The sequence below is a fragment of the Aythya ferina genome (genome assembly GCF_964211825.1).
Source record: "Aythya ferina genome assembly, chromosome: 1".
In the NCBI taxonomy this organism is placed as follows: domain Eukaryota; kingdom Metazoa; phylum Chordata; class Aves; order Anseriformes; family Anatidae; genus Aythya; species Aythya ferina.
This window is the reverse complement of record NC_140296.1, coordinates 153,497,690-153,516,977: the sequence shown is the minus strand read 5'-3', so window position 1 is coordinate 153,516,977 and position 19,288 is coordinate 153,497,690. Positions and strand designations below refer to the sequence as shown.

The following is a 19,288-nucleotide window of genomic DNA, read 5'->3' as shown; positions in this document are numbered from 1 at the left end:
CAGAGAAAAACACCATGACGAAAAGCGACCGACACAGGAAAAGTTTGCACAATTTCTGAAAAGGTTACAACCGCTTTTGCAAAGGCGCTTATCAACATGTTTTAGGAACAGAGTATATATACACCATTAGCATTCAGAGTTTATGTTGTGGCAGTGGTCTGGAGACTCAGTAAAACTCAGTTTTCCTACCTTGCCAGGGACAAAAAGAATGCAAGACCTGAATAGTTCAGAGCACATTAAGTTTAAGAACTATTTATGTCTTCAAGGCCAAGACCAAGTTTTGAATCCATACATTGATGAAGTGTTCACAGAAAGATAACTCGGAAGGAAAACTTCATTCACAGAACTTAGCAAACACCCACTTTTCCACCTAATTTTTTCCTCAATCTGCCACAATACTTTCCCTAGCTGCGCGGCCTATAAATAATCCATCGCTATGCCTCCACTTCTTCAATCTCCTCAAATGCCCTTTCCGAAGTGGAGAAAGATAAAGCCTTCTATATTCCTTGTAACAAAGTTGTTCCACGAACAATGGAACGAAAAAGCTCATTTCCTACCCAACTCTGTCACACACCACCGAACCTCTGCTCTGCCCCGCTAATCCCAGCATCCTGCAGGCAGCTCTCCTTTGATGCCAAGGCATGTGTACCCTGCCAGTACACAAGTCCTGCGCAGATCTCTTCCTATAATTGTTTTGCACCCTCCCAGCCTGGGCAGAAGATAGCATATGCTGCAGCTAATCCCAGAGCGCATCTGATGATTAGCTAGCCACTGTCGTAAACACAAAAGATTTGTTTTGTCCTGAAGCCCTTCTTTTAGTGGAAAATTATTTTTGCTCTCTCTTCCAGGCAGCCTGATGTTTTACATACTGGCAGTTGTAAGTGGCCTGTCATTTCCTACTCTAATGCTTCACTTGAACAAAACTGGACAAGATGCTGAAAACTTCCTGGGAAAGACAGACACAGAAAGTAATAGCATGAGACTTAACTGAAGGAAACAAAAGAACAGGCCTTCCAAAACCTTCTCCCGTTAAATCCCCTTCTAAATGCTGATTTTTTTTTTTTTAAATTGCAGAAATCATTTATACATATATCCCTGCAAATTATGAGAGTACTCTGCACTAACACAATGCGCAAGGCAACTTTTGCAGATCAGTCTTCTTACAGTTTAGCACTTCATTAACCTGCTCCTGTATTATCATCTCGGAAGCTTCTCACTTTTGGAGACTATAATCCTTTCCTAATGGGTTTCCATCTTTGGCTTCTAAAATCCTACAAACTGTCAAGGTATCTATGAAATATGAAAAGCTTATCAGTTTTATATGCCAAATACGATACATTTTTTTTCCAGCATTAACACATGTTCAGGGAAATAGTTACTCCAGCTGTATGTACAGCAAGCTGTTGCTTTCTAATGGTTGTTTATGACAGGTGAATTACCACACCAGTTAGAGGACGGATTCAACTGACCTTCCCTCACCAATAGCTGTTCCACTGCATTTCAAAAGGAGTAATAACCTCATGGGTTAAATCCTTCCCTCCCCTCTGTTTAAGGCTAGAAGCTTTCAAGAAATTTAAACAACTACCATCAAGCAGTAAGACTGGAATATTTCAGGAAAAAAACTTATCTTTCATGTCAATAAACCCTACTGCAACAGGACCCCCTTCCTCGCATGGAACCTGCAGACAGGCCTCTCCTGAAATTCAATATATCCTCTGCACTTTGGTTTAGCCTTTCCATGTAAAGCAGATTTCTCACAAATATTTATGTGAGGTCTCACAAAAGAGAAGCAAGATATTTAGACTGAAAGCAATGGTCTTATTCACCACCCCCCTTTTCTTCCCCTGCACCTAAAAGGAAACTATTTTGCACTTAGCTTTTTGTATATAACTTTATTATTTATCTATGGTGACATGGACCTGTACCTCTCCGCAAATTGTTCTAACTTGTCTTTAATTTTAGCGTGGGGAGTTCAGTCACTGGCCCGGAAACCTCTGAGCAAAGGAATTTCTGGCATCTTGGTTGGAGCTGGCACCAACCCATTTGCCTTTGTTCTCATTAAAGGAACCATAATACGGTACGTTAAAGGAAATAGAAAGAATAATAAAGTGAGCTGAACACCTTCCCTAAATAATTTGCCTTCATGTACAGCCCTTGAGTTTGAAATGTCAAAAAAGGAACAGCTAGGTATCCAGGCAGAAAATCCTACAAGCTGTACTGCTGTCAAATGCTCAGATGCATGCATTAACCTAACTCAAACCAGTGTGATCCCCCCAATATGACTGAGTCGATGAAGTGCAAAGAGTTCAGCAGATCTATCAAGTCAGAGGTAGAAGAAATTATACCAGCTTTCCTGATCACAGCATGCCTGGGGATGCAGTTTCGGAGTTCCAAAATATCTCTGTAAACAAGTTTTTAATTCATACCATGCTGACCACTGAGAGCAGTATTTTTAAGTCATACAATGCATGCCCTATCTGCTACATGGAGAAATAAAGAACCCCATAATTTACAATAATGGATGGTCACTTCCTGACGGGTCTGCATGAGATCAACAACTTGCAGCCACGTTCTAGGACTTTGAGATCATTCATCTTTTTTGTCCTTTAACTTCTGGCATCTGGAAGCCATAGCAGATAGTCACCAAGATTTCTATTTTCTGGACACAGGAAACAAGAAGAAAGCACAAACCCTAATGTAACATAGAGCTATTAGTCTTCTTCCTCTTGCTTTCTCCATCTGCTTGAAATGAATATTCAACTTTTCATCTGGGTGTCCACGGAAAGAATACAGAAGACTTGATGAATGTATTTATTCTTTGGAGAGAATTTAAAATTAAAAAACCAAGTTTGGGGACTGTAATTCATACACATTTATCATGCCACTGGCTTCCTCTAACAATCCAGAAAGAGAATCTTTAGCAAAACCATGTGGCACCAACTTGGTGTAGATACCACAGATTTTTTTTTTAACTATACTTTTACATTAGTAATATAGAGAGAACACTAATTTAGACGAGGCTCAGAATTATCCTTGTCACAAATAATTTTTCCTTGTAGTTCTTTAAACCTGTTGCTATTACCTGTGTAGCAAACACTTGCAGCAGGGCACATTAGATTTTAAAGAACAAGTACAAAGCTATTCCAATTTCCATTTTGGTTAAAAACATGCTTCCCACTAAAAAAAAAAAAAAATGACTTCAAACTTCTTTTCAAAACCAAGGCAATTTTGCAGTAAGCTTCATCGTTAATAAATTCAATCACATGAGGTTATATTCAAGTTTTACATCCTTACTGTTAAGAAGTTAATCCAAGCAACTTGAGTAATCACCAATTTTTTAGCTAATACTAGTTCTTGTTTACGTACTAAGCCACTTTTTCCTCAGCAGTAAATACCTCTACAAGCAGAATGACTTTTGCCTCTTTACTTTGTGTATCAGTTCAACGACAAGCCTACTGAAAAATCGATGTATCAACAGGTAACTGAAAAGCAGAATTGTTTTTCCTCCTTCCATTCTACAAGTATTATTTGGAGGACAAGATCTTCTCTTTCAGAAAGTGTTGTTTTTTTAAAAAAAAAATATACTAACCAGAAATACATTTGATTTATCAATGGAAAATACTAGTTTTGTTTAAGGAACTTCTAAATACTTGCTTGAATTCCAAGGATTTCCTCTATAAAACACTTAGAGGATAGCACTGAAAGTTTTACTCTTATAAAAGTGTACAAAGTTATACTGAGAGGAGCAAAGGTGGGGAGAAGAAGGAAGAAATCAAATTGTCCTCAAGGAAGTGGCAGTACAAAGGCAAAAAGGTAGAACAGTTTCTTTAAACTGCATTTCCTGCCAATCTCAGGAACTAACTTTGTAGTATGTGTTCTTCCACATCAAGGTGGGAGACAAATCACAAACGGAACATTTAAGGCTCACTGTGGACTTATGGCATTCTATATAGCATTTAAGGCATATATTTGATACAGACATCATACCTTTTAAGTTTGTACATCACAAGTACGTGCTTGAGAAGGGCAGCATAGAAACAAACAGATCTAAACAGGTTCCTTTATGTTTGTATTGTTTGTTTTATGTGTATGTTTTATCTACATTTCTAAACATCAACCTGTAAGCAACTCGTCTCTCTCCTATGTAAGAGGCCACCCATCAGTTTCTATCTAGCTAGCAGGGGAAAGCTGAAAAGAGAGCAATTTCCAGCCATCCATATAAATGATGCATCAGAAGGCAGTTACCTCAGGCAGCTTCTGACGAAACATCAGCCTAGGAAAGGGGTAGCGGGGAACATCCACTAGTCAACCAAACCAAAAAAGACTTCTCGGACAATTAACCTGATCTTAATAGTGTCCCTAGCTAGTTCACTCCCTGAAAATGGGCTGGAGAGCTTAGGTTGGAGGTTGTGTCTCAAATATAGAGACTCTGGGATTTTAGGAATTTAGTCTGTATACAATTACTCTCTGCTTCAAAATACAGTAAACTGTACAGTAAGTTTTTGTTAGCAATTAGAATTACTACTAAATTATTAATTAAACTGGGAATATGTAACACTACCTACTCCGGATATTTTGCAATACCGTATTTATAAGTATCAGCAAACCGGAACACAAAATACACTTTTTTTTCTTGGTCTGGGAAGACAACAAATATGAAGTCTCTTGATCAGATTAGACTGCAGAGTTCAGACGCAGATTTTGTGAACTTCCTACGCAGGACAAATACAGATCTCGGAAAAAACAACAAACTAGCCTGGTCTTACCAGAAGACATCTGGAAGAAAACGCTGTAAAATCCCAGGGAAAAGAAGCGTCATGCTATTCAAATGTAGAATGCATACTGTCCACAAATCTTTTCTTCTCTCAATATTCAGTAGTGTGTAGCTTAAATACGTGGATAGTAAGTAGGAATTTTATTTCCAGAGTTGATGTTTTTCTGTGTGATATGTTATCTTTTTCCTCAAGTCACCTAGCTTCTGCTTTTCCACATATTAAGAAAATACTTGCTAAATGACAGCATACTAATGGTATAGGTTAGCTGGAGTACATGAAAAGCCAGTATCTGTTCATGACAAAGTAAGACACAATGCTGTATGCTTTGCTGCCTCTTAATACAAGGTTTGAAAGAAAAATGAGTGAGTAGGTGAATCTGCGTAACTTTAAAAAAATGAAATGACAATTGAAAATATTTTCCAGCGTTTTCAAGACTAGCTTGCAGAAGTGAGTGTGATTTTTAATGATTTTTGCATAGAATACTCAGACTGGAGTTTTCCTGGGAAGAATAACTTTAGGCACAAAAAAGTTAAAATAAATAAATAAATAAATAAAATAAGCTTAACACTAACTGATAAAACATGGAAGAGAATTGATGGAACCCTTAGCATTTAAAGTGCTGAAGTCTTAAGTATATTCTGCATATTTTTGTAGTTGTTTAGTTCTGAAGTATTCTATTTTAAGAAGTGCAAGCCAGCTTTTTCAACATTATTGACTTACCAGTCTTAGGGCTAAAACACAGCTGCTCTCCAGCTAGAGTTCACTGCTGCCTCATCCATTACTACCCACTCCATCGCACAACAAAGGGCAATGGTTTTCTGTGCCTCAGGCCCCTTCCTTACCTACACAGGTAGGGTCGCCCACACCAACGCAGCGTAAAAACACTTGGACAGTATGTAGCTGATGAAAGTATTCCTGAATCCTCACCTAGATACTCAATTCTTACCTCTAGCACTAGTTTTGTGCTCTCCTGCTTCCCATATCCTTTCAAATCTCCAAGGATGTAAAAGAAAAAAAAAGTCCAAGTTAAAATTCTCCCGCTCGGATGCCAACACCAGAACTAGTCTGAATTATTACCAGCCTGAAGCATCTTCTTGTACATTAACAGAACCACAACACCCTGCGACAAAAACGTCTAGTAGGGCCACTACATACGTAGTGCATGTCTCAGCTGTGCCTTGTTTGGATGTAGGACAAAGGACTTTTTTTGGGGGTGGGGGAAAGAGGGGTGGATGGACAGTTTTGTAGAGGATTTATCTAATGGGTTACTTATTCTACAGACACAGAAAAAATAGCTACGACCTTTAATTTTGATCATAAGCATTGATGTTTCCAAGGAAGGGCATAATTTGCCATGAATTTCAACAGAATTTGAGCTGACATCCAAATTAGGTAGCCCAAATTGGGTTGATAATCTGAACTAGGATTTGGAGGTTACTTTGACAGCATTAGCATGAATACCTTCAAAATCTTCTGTTTTGGCTGGCACTGTCAGTTAATTAAAAAAGGTGTGGAGCTACTTGAGACAAATCTTAATACCTTCCGTACTAAGGAGTGTCCTTAAAACAACAAGCAAAAAAACTCTGTTATGCAAGTATTTAGCTATGGCTTACTTTAAATTTGCTAAGAACACGATTTCATGCTACAGAGAGAGATTCTATGGCTTTGGGCCTTCTTGGAAATTTAACATTGAAGAAACCCTTCACAAGAATACTGCCATTATTTTCTAACAACATTGTGCATTCCCAGCAGCCAAAGCTGTTTGTTATCTTCAGGATATACCACAGAAGACTTTAGTTTTCAGCATCACTATAAAAGAGGAGTATTGGTTGATTTATGCTACTGTGGCAGCGAGGCGCATAATATTGGTAGGTTGCTGAAAATGAAGGAAGACAGGCCTATTAACTGGTTCCTTAATGCGACTTACAAAGAAAGGCTGATAGCACTTGCTTTGCTTTGTCTAAAGAGAAATTAAGCAAGTGGGCCACAGGAAGATCCTTCTGCTTAGTAAACAAAGAGAGATTAAGTTTTAGTAAAGACTGAGCCTGACTTTCCGACATGCATAATGGAAGGTTGAAAGGCAATAGACTAATTGCAACAAGGGAAATTCCCACTGAATATTAGGATTATTGAGAGTGACTGAACACTGCAAGAGATTGCCCAAAAATGCTCTAGAGTAATTCTGAGTAGCCTGATGTAACTGTGAAGTTAGATCTAACCTTCAAATCCCCCTATCCTTTAAGCATAGGATTGGATAAGATGACTTTCAGAGGTCCTTTCCAACCTAAATATTGGTCTACAATTCCTCTTTCCAGCCTGTATGATTTTATGTGTAGCCTTCTTTAAATTACGGTGTGATATAAGTCCAGAAAGACATTGAATATTTCTTCTCAAGCCTTAAAAAAGGATTTAAAAGAGCATGACCAAATTTAAAACAATGATTTTGCGATCTTCACAGCTGCAATCTCTTTTCTGGCATGACTGCAATTTTGTTGCCTCAGAATCCACATAAACCTGTCAAGCCAGGGAAGAGGCTATCCAATATGGCTAATCAATGATACTTAGTAAATGATAATCTTCTCTTGCTGTCTTTCTTGTGGTGTGAATCACTTCCAGATGTACAAATTACTTAGGTAGTTGAAAACACCTCCATAAAGCAGCAGGTAGGGAATAGCCAACTGAGGTGCATCAGACAGTGGTAATAGCTTGGCTTACCTTGCAAATGAATGTATGAACTTGGCTCCCTTTTTAGTCTGAATAGCTGCTGCCTCCAGCAGCCTTCTCCTATGTGTCAGTCAAACTTTTTGTTGTTGTTGTTACAAAATGAGTTTCCCTTTCACTAATAAATCCAGGTGTGCTCTATTACTTCAAATCTGCAAAGTAACAATTTCTCAAATGCATTGCTCCTCTTCTGGAGGAGAAGCACGGTCCATGGTGGCCATCATCAGCCTCAATCCTCTGTGGGAATCCATGCAGGGGTTTCAGAGCAAGGTGCAGCCCTCACTGCTGCACAACCACGCCAGTCCATATAACACTGGCACCGCACGTGAACTGCAAATCTTTCAGAGGACTTGAGACGAGAACGCCCATTCCGTATTTCATTTGTACAAAGGATTTTGAATGGGTAACTTCATAAACAGCTTCAACTGAAATGACTTATGTTGTAAATGACCGGTTTAAAGACCTCATACACCATCTAAAAGGAGAATTCCTCCTCACAAAGCTGACAGATACTAGCAGATAAGAGTTCAGTTATTATCCAGATTTTAACCAAAAAAAAATCTTGAAATGCTACAAGCCTACAGTAGGTTTGCTTGAGAGAACCATTCCATACAGCTAAAGGAAAGTTTTTGCAGTTAAACCATTTTTTAAATACCAGAAGGTACACTTAAAATCCCAAGATTATACCCAAGTCATACTGAGCTGAAATATACTCTGTTGCATTTCAGAAATACAGTGCCAGAAGTTGTCCATGGATGCTGGCTCTTTGTAATCCGTTATGCAGCTGTACTTTTGCAGACGACATTTCACAAGAGACCAAGGCTAGGCAAGAACTACTGCTTCCACTGGAAGTCTCTCAGAAGTTTTTTTGTTTGTTTGTTTTTATTTATATTTTTTTGTTATTGCACATTCAAACCTTATTTGAGTCCCCTGGAATGCTGCTAGATACTAAGAAATTGCTGGGTTTGCCTAAGGTAAACACTTGCTGACTGCTTCAGCGCTGTGGTGCAAGTTAGCTCCCTCACAGGTCACTTGGTTAAACCTGTATCTTCCAAAGGCCATGGCAGTACAGTTATACAGATTAAGGTATGTATGAAAGGTGATTAAATTAACAAGGACAACTTTCCTGGAAAGCAAATTAGAGGGACTCCAAAAAAAAAAAAAAAAATCTGCATAGGTGCACAGGAATAAACTCTAGGAAGTGCAATGAACAGCTGGAAAGGGAAGGACACATCTTCCACAGAAAACATCTGATTCTGCATTCAAACTTACTATCTTTTCATTAACAAGCTCCAATTTTAATTCAAATCAAACAGGAAGACAATAGTAAGTGCGCACATACACCAAATCACAGAAATGTTGGGGATGGAAGGGATCTCTGGACATCATTAATCCCAACCCCTTGCTGAAAGTAGGGCTAACTACAGCAGGTTGCTCAGGGTTGTGTCCAGCTGGGTTTTGAGTCTCTTAACAGCATGAAGAAGGCACAACCTCTCTGGGCAAACTGTTCCATTGCTTGACCACCCCCAACAGCTTTTTTTTAAAAAAAAAAATAAAAAAATAAAAAAATTGTTGTTTTATTTTCCTTCTTATGTTTGAGTAGAATTTTCTGTATTTCAGTTTGTGCCTGTTGCCCCACTGACACTGCTGAGAAGAGTTTGGCTCAAGTCTTCCTTCCATCCCTCATCAGGTACCTACACACACGGGTAAGTTTGCCCAGCCCTGACCCTTCTCATCTCTAAATTGAGCAATCTCAAATTCTCCTCATCTGCCAGATGTGCCAGCCAGTCAGTCTGTGGCCCTCTTCTAGGCTTGTTCCACAATGCCCAGATAACGGCTAATGGAAGTAATATTACGAAGAGGCAATTTCAGATTTTCTTTTTCCTTTTGAGATCTGTACAAAAACGATGTGAAGACAATGCAGCCTTTTTGAAGTAAATTAAGGTTATAAATTACTGGTCCTCTTTGTGATTATCATCTGTTTATCCTCGATGCCAGAACAAAGTCACTTACAACCTTTAAGCTCTACGTAAGTAGACGATTTTGTTAGGTAGATGAAAATTTGAGATTGTGGGTGGTAAAAGATTTAAGTGACCAACTAAAATTGAAGAGCAATACCCACAACAGAATATTCCTGGCATTATACTACAATGGCACAAAATAATTGCCTTAATCTCTTAGTTGCATTACTGAAATTGCACTTTTAGCCTTTTATCAAAATATTATTTGATATACAAACCACAAATTTATTAGCTTTAAAACTAACACAACTCCCGCCTATCACCGTTCTCATTCTCTTTCCAGTAACCATAGTTTTGGAGAAGAGGGAGATTGTAAGGCACTTGAAAAGCCCTAATTAGAAATCAGGTCAACTGTAAAATAGCTGGAGCTTCCACTTGCACCTAAAATAAGACAGCAAACAAAAGGCCAGGATAAATCCAAGACGACATCCTCCATATATTCACTCTAATAATGCATTTCATTATACCACTATAAACCAAAATAAGCAATCCAGAAGAACAGAAATCTAACTCCTATGTTTCATTTCGACTCTGATTTCCTTCTGGATCTTTCTGAAAGTTTCTACTTTGACAAGCTTTGTACCTCTTGGTACCACAGTAAGTTGGGCAGTCTGAATAGAAAGAAATAGCAGCAATTACTTTGAGAAGTTTGGCTCACTTCCATGATGGAAAAAATGTGCATGCTCAGCACTCGAACTTCCCTGAGCTCATCTTGGCTACCTCAGAAACATTTTCTCACTGTCGCAGAGGCAGCAAACGTACAGTTGTTAGCTTAGCCGAAAGGTAAGGAAGGCCACCACCTCAAGCTGAATCCCAACCTTTCTGCACCAAGTTTACTGCTGATCGAAGAGACAACAGAATTCCTTTTCATGAAGAGGCGTCCAACTAGGCACGGGGGGAAAAAAGTTGTGCTGTGGATTTCCCAAAGACCATCTTGCCTGCTCTGTAAGGTAGGTGAGGTATCATTTAACTCTGATACAATTGTATTACCATTGCATTAGCTGAAGAGAAGAATACAGGAGACAGCCATCACTGCAGCACACCTTGAGGACAGAGCTCTGCTCTTCTGCTACTGGATTTCAGTCTGAAGTCCTATTAACAAAAGCTGTTTTCCTCTATGCCTTTTGCTGATGGAAATGTGTCTTTTTTTTTTTTTTCCTCTGATCAAGCTTTTCCCCCTAAAGCACTAAGTACTAGCATCTTAAATTGTTCATCCTTGAGAGAGCATTTTGTTTACAATTTCAGTTCCTTTATTAAAGCACATTTTAAAGAAGGCTCATATTTCAAAGAGGACTAATCTACCATATGCACACCAAGAAGGTGACCCTGGTTCTATCATATTCCAGATTACTTCACCGAAGAAAAAAAGTATAAAAGTTTCACGTACAAATTTTCACTTTAAAAATAAAAAATGGAACTCACTGCCTCAGCGCTAAGCTTCCAGAACGATTATCCCTTTCACAACAAATTCTGATTTACCTTCTGACATTGCAAAGCGTACTTCTATGCTTTTAAATTTAAGGCAACTCAACATCCTGATTTATTTCTCTTTATTTTTAACAGCCACCATCCACTATTAAAGAGGGATATTTAATGAACCAAAAGGGCGAGCACCAAACGAACAACCAATGTTTCCAGCACATTAAAACAAGAGTGCTTCACACCATTTACTATGGTAAGGCCCTTTTCAAATAAACGTGTGACTCACTGTTTGTTTTCTTCACCAGGAGGTGGAGTCTTGCCATGCCCCTCCATTACAAAATCCTCATGTTCCATCTGCAAAGGCAAGCATTGCAGGTCAGAAATTGGTGGAGCAAAACGCACATCACCTAAAGTGGCCCTTTTCCATATGCAGCAACTTAAGGCAGCCACTTTATCAGAGCGACTGGTCCAGAACAGACCATGTGGTTTCTTAGCAACATATGTACATCTCCATCCCCATTGCTATGGTATCATTTTATAGCACAGTTCTCAGAAAATCTTACAAGGGAAGAAGAATGATTTAATGGCTATCGCAGGAGACTGATCAGTCAGGGTATCGATGTTCTAAATCTTGCTCTGTTATGGACTTCCTTCATTATTCTCAATAAGTACAACTTCTACCGCTTTTCTTCCTTATGTATAAAGTAGGAATTTAAAAAAAAATAAAATTGTGAAGATATCTCTCTCTCAAAAAAAAAAAAGATTTTTAAAAATTGTGTTAACTACAGATAGAAACTGCTGTAAAAGCTGCATATTATTTGTGAAAAGCAACTTTATATGAAGGACTTTCACTGCACACGCACAGCTTCGTTAGTAGGGTAAAAAAAAGAGGCCTAAGGGAACCTCAAATAAATGCTGTTCCAATGACAACATAAGGTAGGCATTTCCTTTGGCTCACATGATAAAAGATTCCAAGGGCACTAGGAAGCTTTCTGCTTAATTGTTTGCTTTTTAAATACAGTTTTAGCATACATTTTCAGTAATTTCGTTGGCCAGAAAGGGGAATTACATTATATTTTATCATTAATTATGCACGCTTCATTTAATTACTTCATTCAGCCAGAAGTTTTTGCAAAGGTAGCAGAATATTCTTTTTCTACAAAAATTCAACACATGCACTTAGTATTTTACACAAACATCCAGGCATACGGTTAGCAATGCTCTGCTTTACATGAAGTCAGCAATCAGGCCACACTGCGATGTTCAACAAGCCATACAACAAATAGAGCAAATAAATCATCGTCACACACAAATCCATGACCCCCTATATCACATTTGGGAATGGAAAGTAGAGGAGAACACTATTCAGTCAGAAAGGATAACATATTCTAGTTATTCAGTTAAGGAGGAAAACAAAACCTACACAACACAAACCAGCCAACCACTACCTCAGCCTTTCCCTTGTGTCCCTTCCTGAAGAAGAGGCAACTTGACTCATTGCTACCTTGATCCCGTTGACAGGTCAAAAATACTGACAAAAAAACGTTATATGCACACTGACATCTAACAGGGCTAACAGAAATTACGTTATTTGCCTGCGTGGACACAGCCCTAAGCAAAATCACAAACGTACTGAGAAACCGAGACACTGTAAGCTGGTAATGACATCCTTGAAGACAAAGTCAATCAAGTAAGCATATAAGGCAATTTCACATTTGTGAGCATGTACCCAATGGGATCCAGAGTCAAAACAGTATTTTATTTAAAAGCAAAAGTTTGAAAGCAAAAGAAAAATTTGCATTTCCATTCCCTGAACAACTTGCATTTAGTCTCACCATATCAAACACACTGAAATCTGCTTGCACATCTGTCTAAGTCTGCTTCTCAGGAGCTCTAACATCTGCACTCAAATTGCCAGGTAGAAGAGAAAGGTATTCCACTAATTGCATTGTTGTAGATGATAAAAAAAAGAAAAAACACAAACTAGGACAACTGGTAAAATAGCTACAGATTTGTGGCCACATCATAAAACAACATGGTTTTATTGAGTGAGAGTAAATGTGTAAGAGTTACTCCTATACAACCTGAATTTTAGCTTGTTTGCTCTATGTTTAGGTGGGTGGAGGAAAGCCTCTTGCTGATATGAGACAAGCACTATTCACATGAAAGGTAAGCAAAGGAACGGTTTGTGGCTAGTACCAGGAAGAAAACGTAAGATACAATGTTTGTGAGTAAAGAAGAATTACATACAGCATGTATAATGCTAAACTAACAAGATTCCCATATAAAATAGAAATACAGTTTAATGAAGCTGGAGATTGTAAAAGATTGAGTTTAAAGCTAGAAAGACTTTAAAGTCAACAAAAATTTGGAAAGGAATGGGAATTTTATTAGAACATAAACAAGAAATCTGGATGAGAACTGGAACATCTAGTAGATCACCAAGACAAGGCAACTGCCAAAGTATTGTCAATAAAACTGTTGCTTTACTACGAATTTTAAATGCTAGTGGCATAGCTCTTCAGGCAACATTGTTATCTAGTATGCACATCTATCAAAATTACCATTATAAAGAGGAAAAGTAAGCAAACAAGAACTACAAATACCCTGGGTTAAAAATAACATTCTCGTAGGTCTAGACACAATCTGTTTCAAAGCAACTTAAAAAAAAAAAAAATCTACCATCTACCAAAATGTTAATCAGTTTACTTCACTTCAGACAGCATGTAGAATTATCTGAAATAACTAAAATCTACATTATAAAAAATAAAGAAGAGGAAGAAGAAAAGAGCTAGGCTTCTTGTCACTTAAAGGAAGGCATTGGCAAAGTTTCTCAAGAGAAGTTCACAAAGAACATTAGTCACAGAGCAAGAAAGTCCTCATGAACATGGAAACTGTTGAATTCACAAAATAAAGATTAATTGGTAGATTTTCACTGAAAAAAAAAATAACAATGAAATGCCTCAAGACATGGGAACTTTAAGAAATTGAGTGTCAGGGAACTAGAATGAGCAACTGGACTGGTAAGAAAAACAGCTGGGTGGTCAGTCTCGGGGTAATAGTTAATGGTTGCACATTACCTGGATGCTGTTAAAATGTGGGATGCTGCACGGGTCTGTCCTAGAACTTGTCCATTAAACATCTTCATCGATGGCTTGAAGGACCAACACGGTGTACTCTGCTTGAGTTTTAAGCTAATACCACAGGCTGAGGAATGACTGGCTAGGAAGCAGCTCTGTGGAAAAGGCTTTGGCAGATGGCAAGTGGTTCATGAGCCAGCAGCATGCCCTGACAGGAGAAGCCAACAGTGTCCCAGGCTTTCTTGGTAAGATCCTTGCCAGTAGATGAAGGAACTGATTATTCCCTCTGCTCAGTAGACCATATCTGGAATAATGCACCTAGTTTTGGGCCCCCCAAGAAAACACAAGAAACACATCCATGAAGTAGACCAGCTTCTGCAGCAGAGCCCAGCAAGATGCTCAGGGGCTGCAGCACTTGCTGCATGAGGACAAGCTGAGCTTGCTCAGCTTCAGGACAGCTTTGGGGGGACCTAACAGCAACCTGCCTGTACCTACAAGGACATCAGCAAAGAACCAGGCTCACTGCCGTGGGCCTGGGGGAACATGCACAAGTTGGATCAAGAGAAGTCTAGATTGGATATAAGAAGACTTGTCTTCACCATAAGTCAAAAAGTGGAAGAGGTTCTCCAGAGAAGTTCTGCAGTCTCCATGTTTCAAGGTTTTCAAGGCCAGATTACATAAAATCCCTTGTAAGCTGGTCTGACCTCACAGCTGACCCTGCTTTGATCAGGAGGTTAAACTAGAGCCCCCCTGAAGTCCCTTCCAATCTGAATTTCCTGGTGATCTTGTAAATACAAGGACAGTTTAATGTTGAGAGGTAATATACAGAAGAAAACAAAACACTACCAAGTTACCAACCCAGAAAGAACTGTCACTCCAGTATGGAAAGGTCTAAGAAAAATCTAAAAAAACTACTTTAGAAAGTAGTTAAATAATCAAAACAAAAAAATCCAAAAATAAAACCACCAAAAAAAGAGAAATTAAACTATTCCATATTTCTATTGTACTACTCTTCAGCAATGACTGTAGCAGATCTAGAGTATGTCCTTTTTTAGATTACTGCCTATGGGTAGCAAGCAGCTACTGCAGGCTTAGAAACCTTACACAATGCTGTAAGAATGAGAGCTCAGAATAAAGAAAGGTCTGAGGCAGAGAACAGATTTGACATGAATACAGCCCAGCATTTGGGCTTCAGATCTCCCTTAACACAAGACATATGACTGATGCATACACAAGGAAGTAGTCTGACGATGTTGTAACATGTCCCTCCTTCACGACCACAACATAAATAAAACCTAAGCTACTCAAAAAGCAACTTAAGATACACAATTAATTGTAAAGTATACTAATTAGTAAGCAGACAACTAACTTGTTGTACAAACATACCTTGCAACACTGAATTTTGCAAGTCCTTGTAGACTGCATGCTTTTATATGTCTATCTATACAAAGATGATGATTTATTTGTCTACTAGAGGATTACAAAACACAAGCAACATAAGCTTTTCTGATTCTGACAAGATCATGTTTACAAACTCAAAGGGACAGGGCTTTAAGCAACTGGAGCTAGTGAAAGATGTCCCTGCCCACGGCAAAGGGCTGGACTGGGTCATTTTAAAGGTCCCTTCCAACCCAAACCATTCGATGATTCTCTCTACAAGGCTATTGCATAGGTCTGATTCAGCACAACCTCGTTTTGCAGAACTCTGCCTCTAATTTTCTCACTTGTCTGGATATGGTAAATATTATTTCATGACCAGTGGTATGCATTTTCACAATAAGCTTAGTAAGTCAGATTATGCATTTTCAGCTTTCCCTGACATTTGAAAGTCTAAAGTGCTTTACTGGATAGTTCATCTTAATTTAAAGAGGTGCCTCTGACAAACTGCCTTCTGAAAACAAAATTAAACTGACCAAAGAACATTCCATGGACATTATTTACATATTTTTTAAATTAATTCTTAGGGCCTAGGTAATTTATTGACTAGATTTACTTTTGAAATTAAAAAGTATATACATTTTTTTTAGGTCTTATTTCCCCAATGATAATAGTAGCACCCCCTTGCAGAAAGGATGAGAATAAGATATTTAAATTTTTGATTAAGTGACTACCTGTGAAAAGAAGAACAGCACTTAACAGCCAAAATGAGCTTGAAATATTTTTTTCTCCCCAACCACAGCTCTTACAAAATGCCTATGGACATTTCTTCCCCCCAAAAGTCTCACAGCTTCTCTTCAATCTGTCATCATGACATCATGTCCAGCAGTCTTTTCCCCTTCTTTTTAAGGCAGCAGGAGTCCAGACTCTTCACTATGTTTTAGCAATACACAGCAACCACATCAGATCCAGTAAACCACAAGCATTCTGAAGAGGAGTATTCAAAGTCTTCAGTCGCTTGACTTACACAACAGACAGAAGATTAACTTATCCTAATATGTAGAAATAGTGTGGAAGGTTCAAGGTAAGACAAAACTCTTCTATCTAGTGTATTTCTCCCAAGGAAAGAAGAAAAGCTTGAATAGCTGAGGGTCTTAGGCACGTTAGTTTCTCTTAAAAGGACTGCAGGGGGAGCCATGGGTCCCAAGAATCAGAGAAAGCGCGCTCCACACCTGTTTCTCCTGGCAAGAGGTGGTAAAGGCTTCAAGATTCTGGCAGCTGGAAGCAGGAACCAGAAATAGACCCTTAAACAGCAGGGGGGAAGCCAATAGAAAACCCGCATCTATTAAAAAAAGGAACTGCAAGTTGTCAATTATTTTTTTTTTTAATTTCTTAATTTTTATTTCAAAGCTTTTTTTTCCCCCCTTTAAAATCCAAGCATCTGAATTTCCACATTTTGACAAAATATATTGAGTGTTCTAAATACAGAAAACAATTGGAATTTTTGTAAAAGCTACTCATGATTAAACACCTGAACACTTAGTTTCTGAAGAGTGAGATATACCAGAAGGATCTTGGACATAACAAAATTAGTACTCACCCCCCCTCCAATCAGTGCAGCAGCTGTTATCAGTTACGTACAATGCTTTTTAGAAAGGTTTTCAGTGAAACCCTAAGGGATTTGATTAATCTGGAGTTCCTGGATAGTCAAGTTTGACATATTTTGAAGGGTCAGAAAATTTCTACAGCAAAGCTCTCATCTTTTCTGAACGCTGATTTCAGAAAGCACGTTCCTAGCAAGATTCAACACCTCCATTAAACACCCTAGCCCACCAAAACTGAACCGAGCATAACAGAAACCAAATACCTTCCCACGAAAAAGGTGAACGTTTGTAAGAAATCCTACACTAGCTATGAAAAGCTACAGATTTTTAAACAGTATTTTGTCTTTTTTTCCTTCACCAGCCATAAAAACATACTAACGCAGCTTCACGAGACAGCTGTTATCACAGCCTTTTTCCAGTCATTCAATAGGTCATTCTCATAACTTTTTTAAAAATGATTATTAATAAAAAGACCAGCCAGCCACCTCGGTGAACAGGATATGAAGTCTCGTAAGAATGTTCATTTATTAGCATCTCCAGTGGATGAACAGAAAACCTTATCTAGCATGTAACTAGACATCCTTAACTGAGGACCAAGGTCAAAAGCTGCTGTCTGCAGATCCGTGGCAATTTACTTCCCATGCTTAAATTTAACTGTTAATTTCAACACAGCCTACGGCAGGTCCAGTTTAAGAATGATGCATTTGGTGCTTCATCACAACTACTTACTTTTAGACCAGAGCGCCTTCCCACTCATCAGCTGCAACAGAGCAACCATAAGTAGGCCATCAGCTTTTCTTTTGTCTCGCTAATACTTCGTTAAAATCCAAGCAATTAGTCACCAGTCACGGCAGCTAGCAATTGAGGAAGCTCTACAAATGCTGAGCAGTTAGAAGAACTTGTCGGAAATATCAAACAGAGACAATCCCAGGTGTAACAGAAACGTAATCACTACTACAAGTGAAAGCAGAGCTGAGTCACCTCTCTGCCTGGCTTCATGTAAGCATTTCGGACAAACTCAATGAAGGTTACTCGTTACCAACAGATATAAATGTGTTTAATTAACCTTTAAATTTACCTTCCTTTATTAAAATCCGTGCAATTTAGCTGCAAACACTTTAATATTTTCCTTTAAGGATGCATTGTTGTTGAGCTAGCTAGCATCTCAAACTGTGCAAAGAATAGCAGCAATTAGTCCCAAAATACACGTTCGAGATTAAACCTTAATTTCAGCACACAGATGAAAACACTCAAAGTCTGAATCACTGTATAAAAGAAAAAACAAAACAAAACAAAACAAACAAACAAAAAAAACACAGCCCCTGACCTTCCTTTTCCTAAAGTGAGAAAGCAAAGCATTTTCCTGAACTATGTACAGGAAAATCTTAGCGACAAGATACCCGGGAAAAGTTACCTGAATTTTTGGACCCTCTGAGGTTTTTGCGGTATTGCTCAGCTTTGCGATGTTACTCAATTTTTACTTGAACCTATTTCTACCACACACTTTTTTTTTTTAAATGGCAAAACACAGCCCCATTATTCAACAAAATACTGACACAAGATGTCAACTATCTCCTAGCCTACTCACTATTTTCTTGAAGTTTCTCATCAGCATCTAGATTGAGCCTTTCAATGTTACTACCATCACGCAGCCTTAACTGGTTTTCCTGTTAGTAAAAAGAGAAGTGAAAACTTACTATTGTAATTTTACTGATAAATAACAATCACATTCAGCACTCCCTGCAAGGCACAGGATATTCTTTTGAAGACTAACACACTTAACATTCCTATAATTACTTTTTAAAAATCACTAACCTAACACCTGTGTTTGGTATCTGCAGCCTAATGGTACTTTAATTCCTGACTCAGGGAAATTTTACAATAACTATAAATGCCACCATGGTAACATATATATTAAGCATGTATCACCCTTACAGAGCAACAGGACAGATTATCAACAGCAGCTCAATAAATCTTTAAGAATAGCAAAGTTATGTAACTCAGAATATGTAATTTATGTTTCACTTAAGCACCAAATCTGCAGTAGCAGTTACAAGACTAGGGATGTTTCTTCTACCACCAACTCCAACTAATCATCTGTACTTCCAGAAATAAACTCTGTCCTATTTTCTACGTTAACTTTTGAGATGCTTTTATTATCTAATATTCTCTGAAATACCCAGCAGCTTAACAAGAATTCCCTGCTAAGCTTAAAACAAACAGCTTTATGAATATAACGACAAGAGTCCCACACACTGGAAATGCTAAAAAGATCAGAAGCCCAGCAA

General features: G+C 38.3%; 1 protein-coding gene and 1 long non-coding RNA gene across 16 annotated transcripts in view; one reads left to right on the top strand and one right to left on the bottom strand.

Annotated features, from left to right (window-relative positions):
- The window catches only part of TNRC6B (trinucleotide repeat containing adaptor 6B), a 140,034-nt gene that overhangs the window by 88,138 nt on the left and 32,608 nt on the right, over nucleotides 1-19,288 (bottom strand). For 13 of the 15 annotated variants that reach the window (XM_084506871.1, XM_084506870.1, XM_084506865.1 and 10 more), the window contains one exon: nucleotides 11,226-11,293. The exons of the other annotated variants lie outside the window; for them this stretch is intronic. In XM_084506871.1, the coding sequence (XP_084362997.1) occupies nucleotides 11,226-11,293 (68 nt within the window). The remainder of the gene's footprint in view (nucleotides 1-11,225; nucleotides 11,294-19,288) is intronic. 15 annotated transcript variants of the gene reach the window in all.
- LOC311430517 lies at nucleotides 10,211-11,243 on the top strand. Its single transcript, XR_014688856.1, has 2 exons — nucleotides 10,211-10,467; nucleotides 11,081-11,243. It is a non-coding gene; the product is annotated as an uncharacterized lncRNA (long non-coding RNA).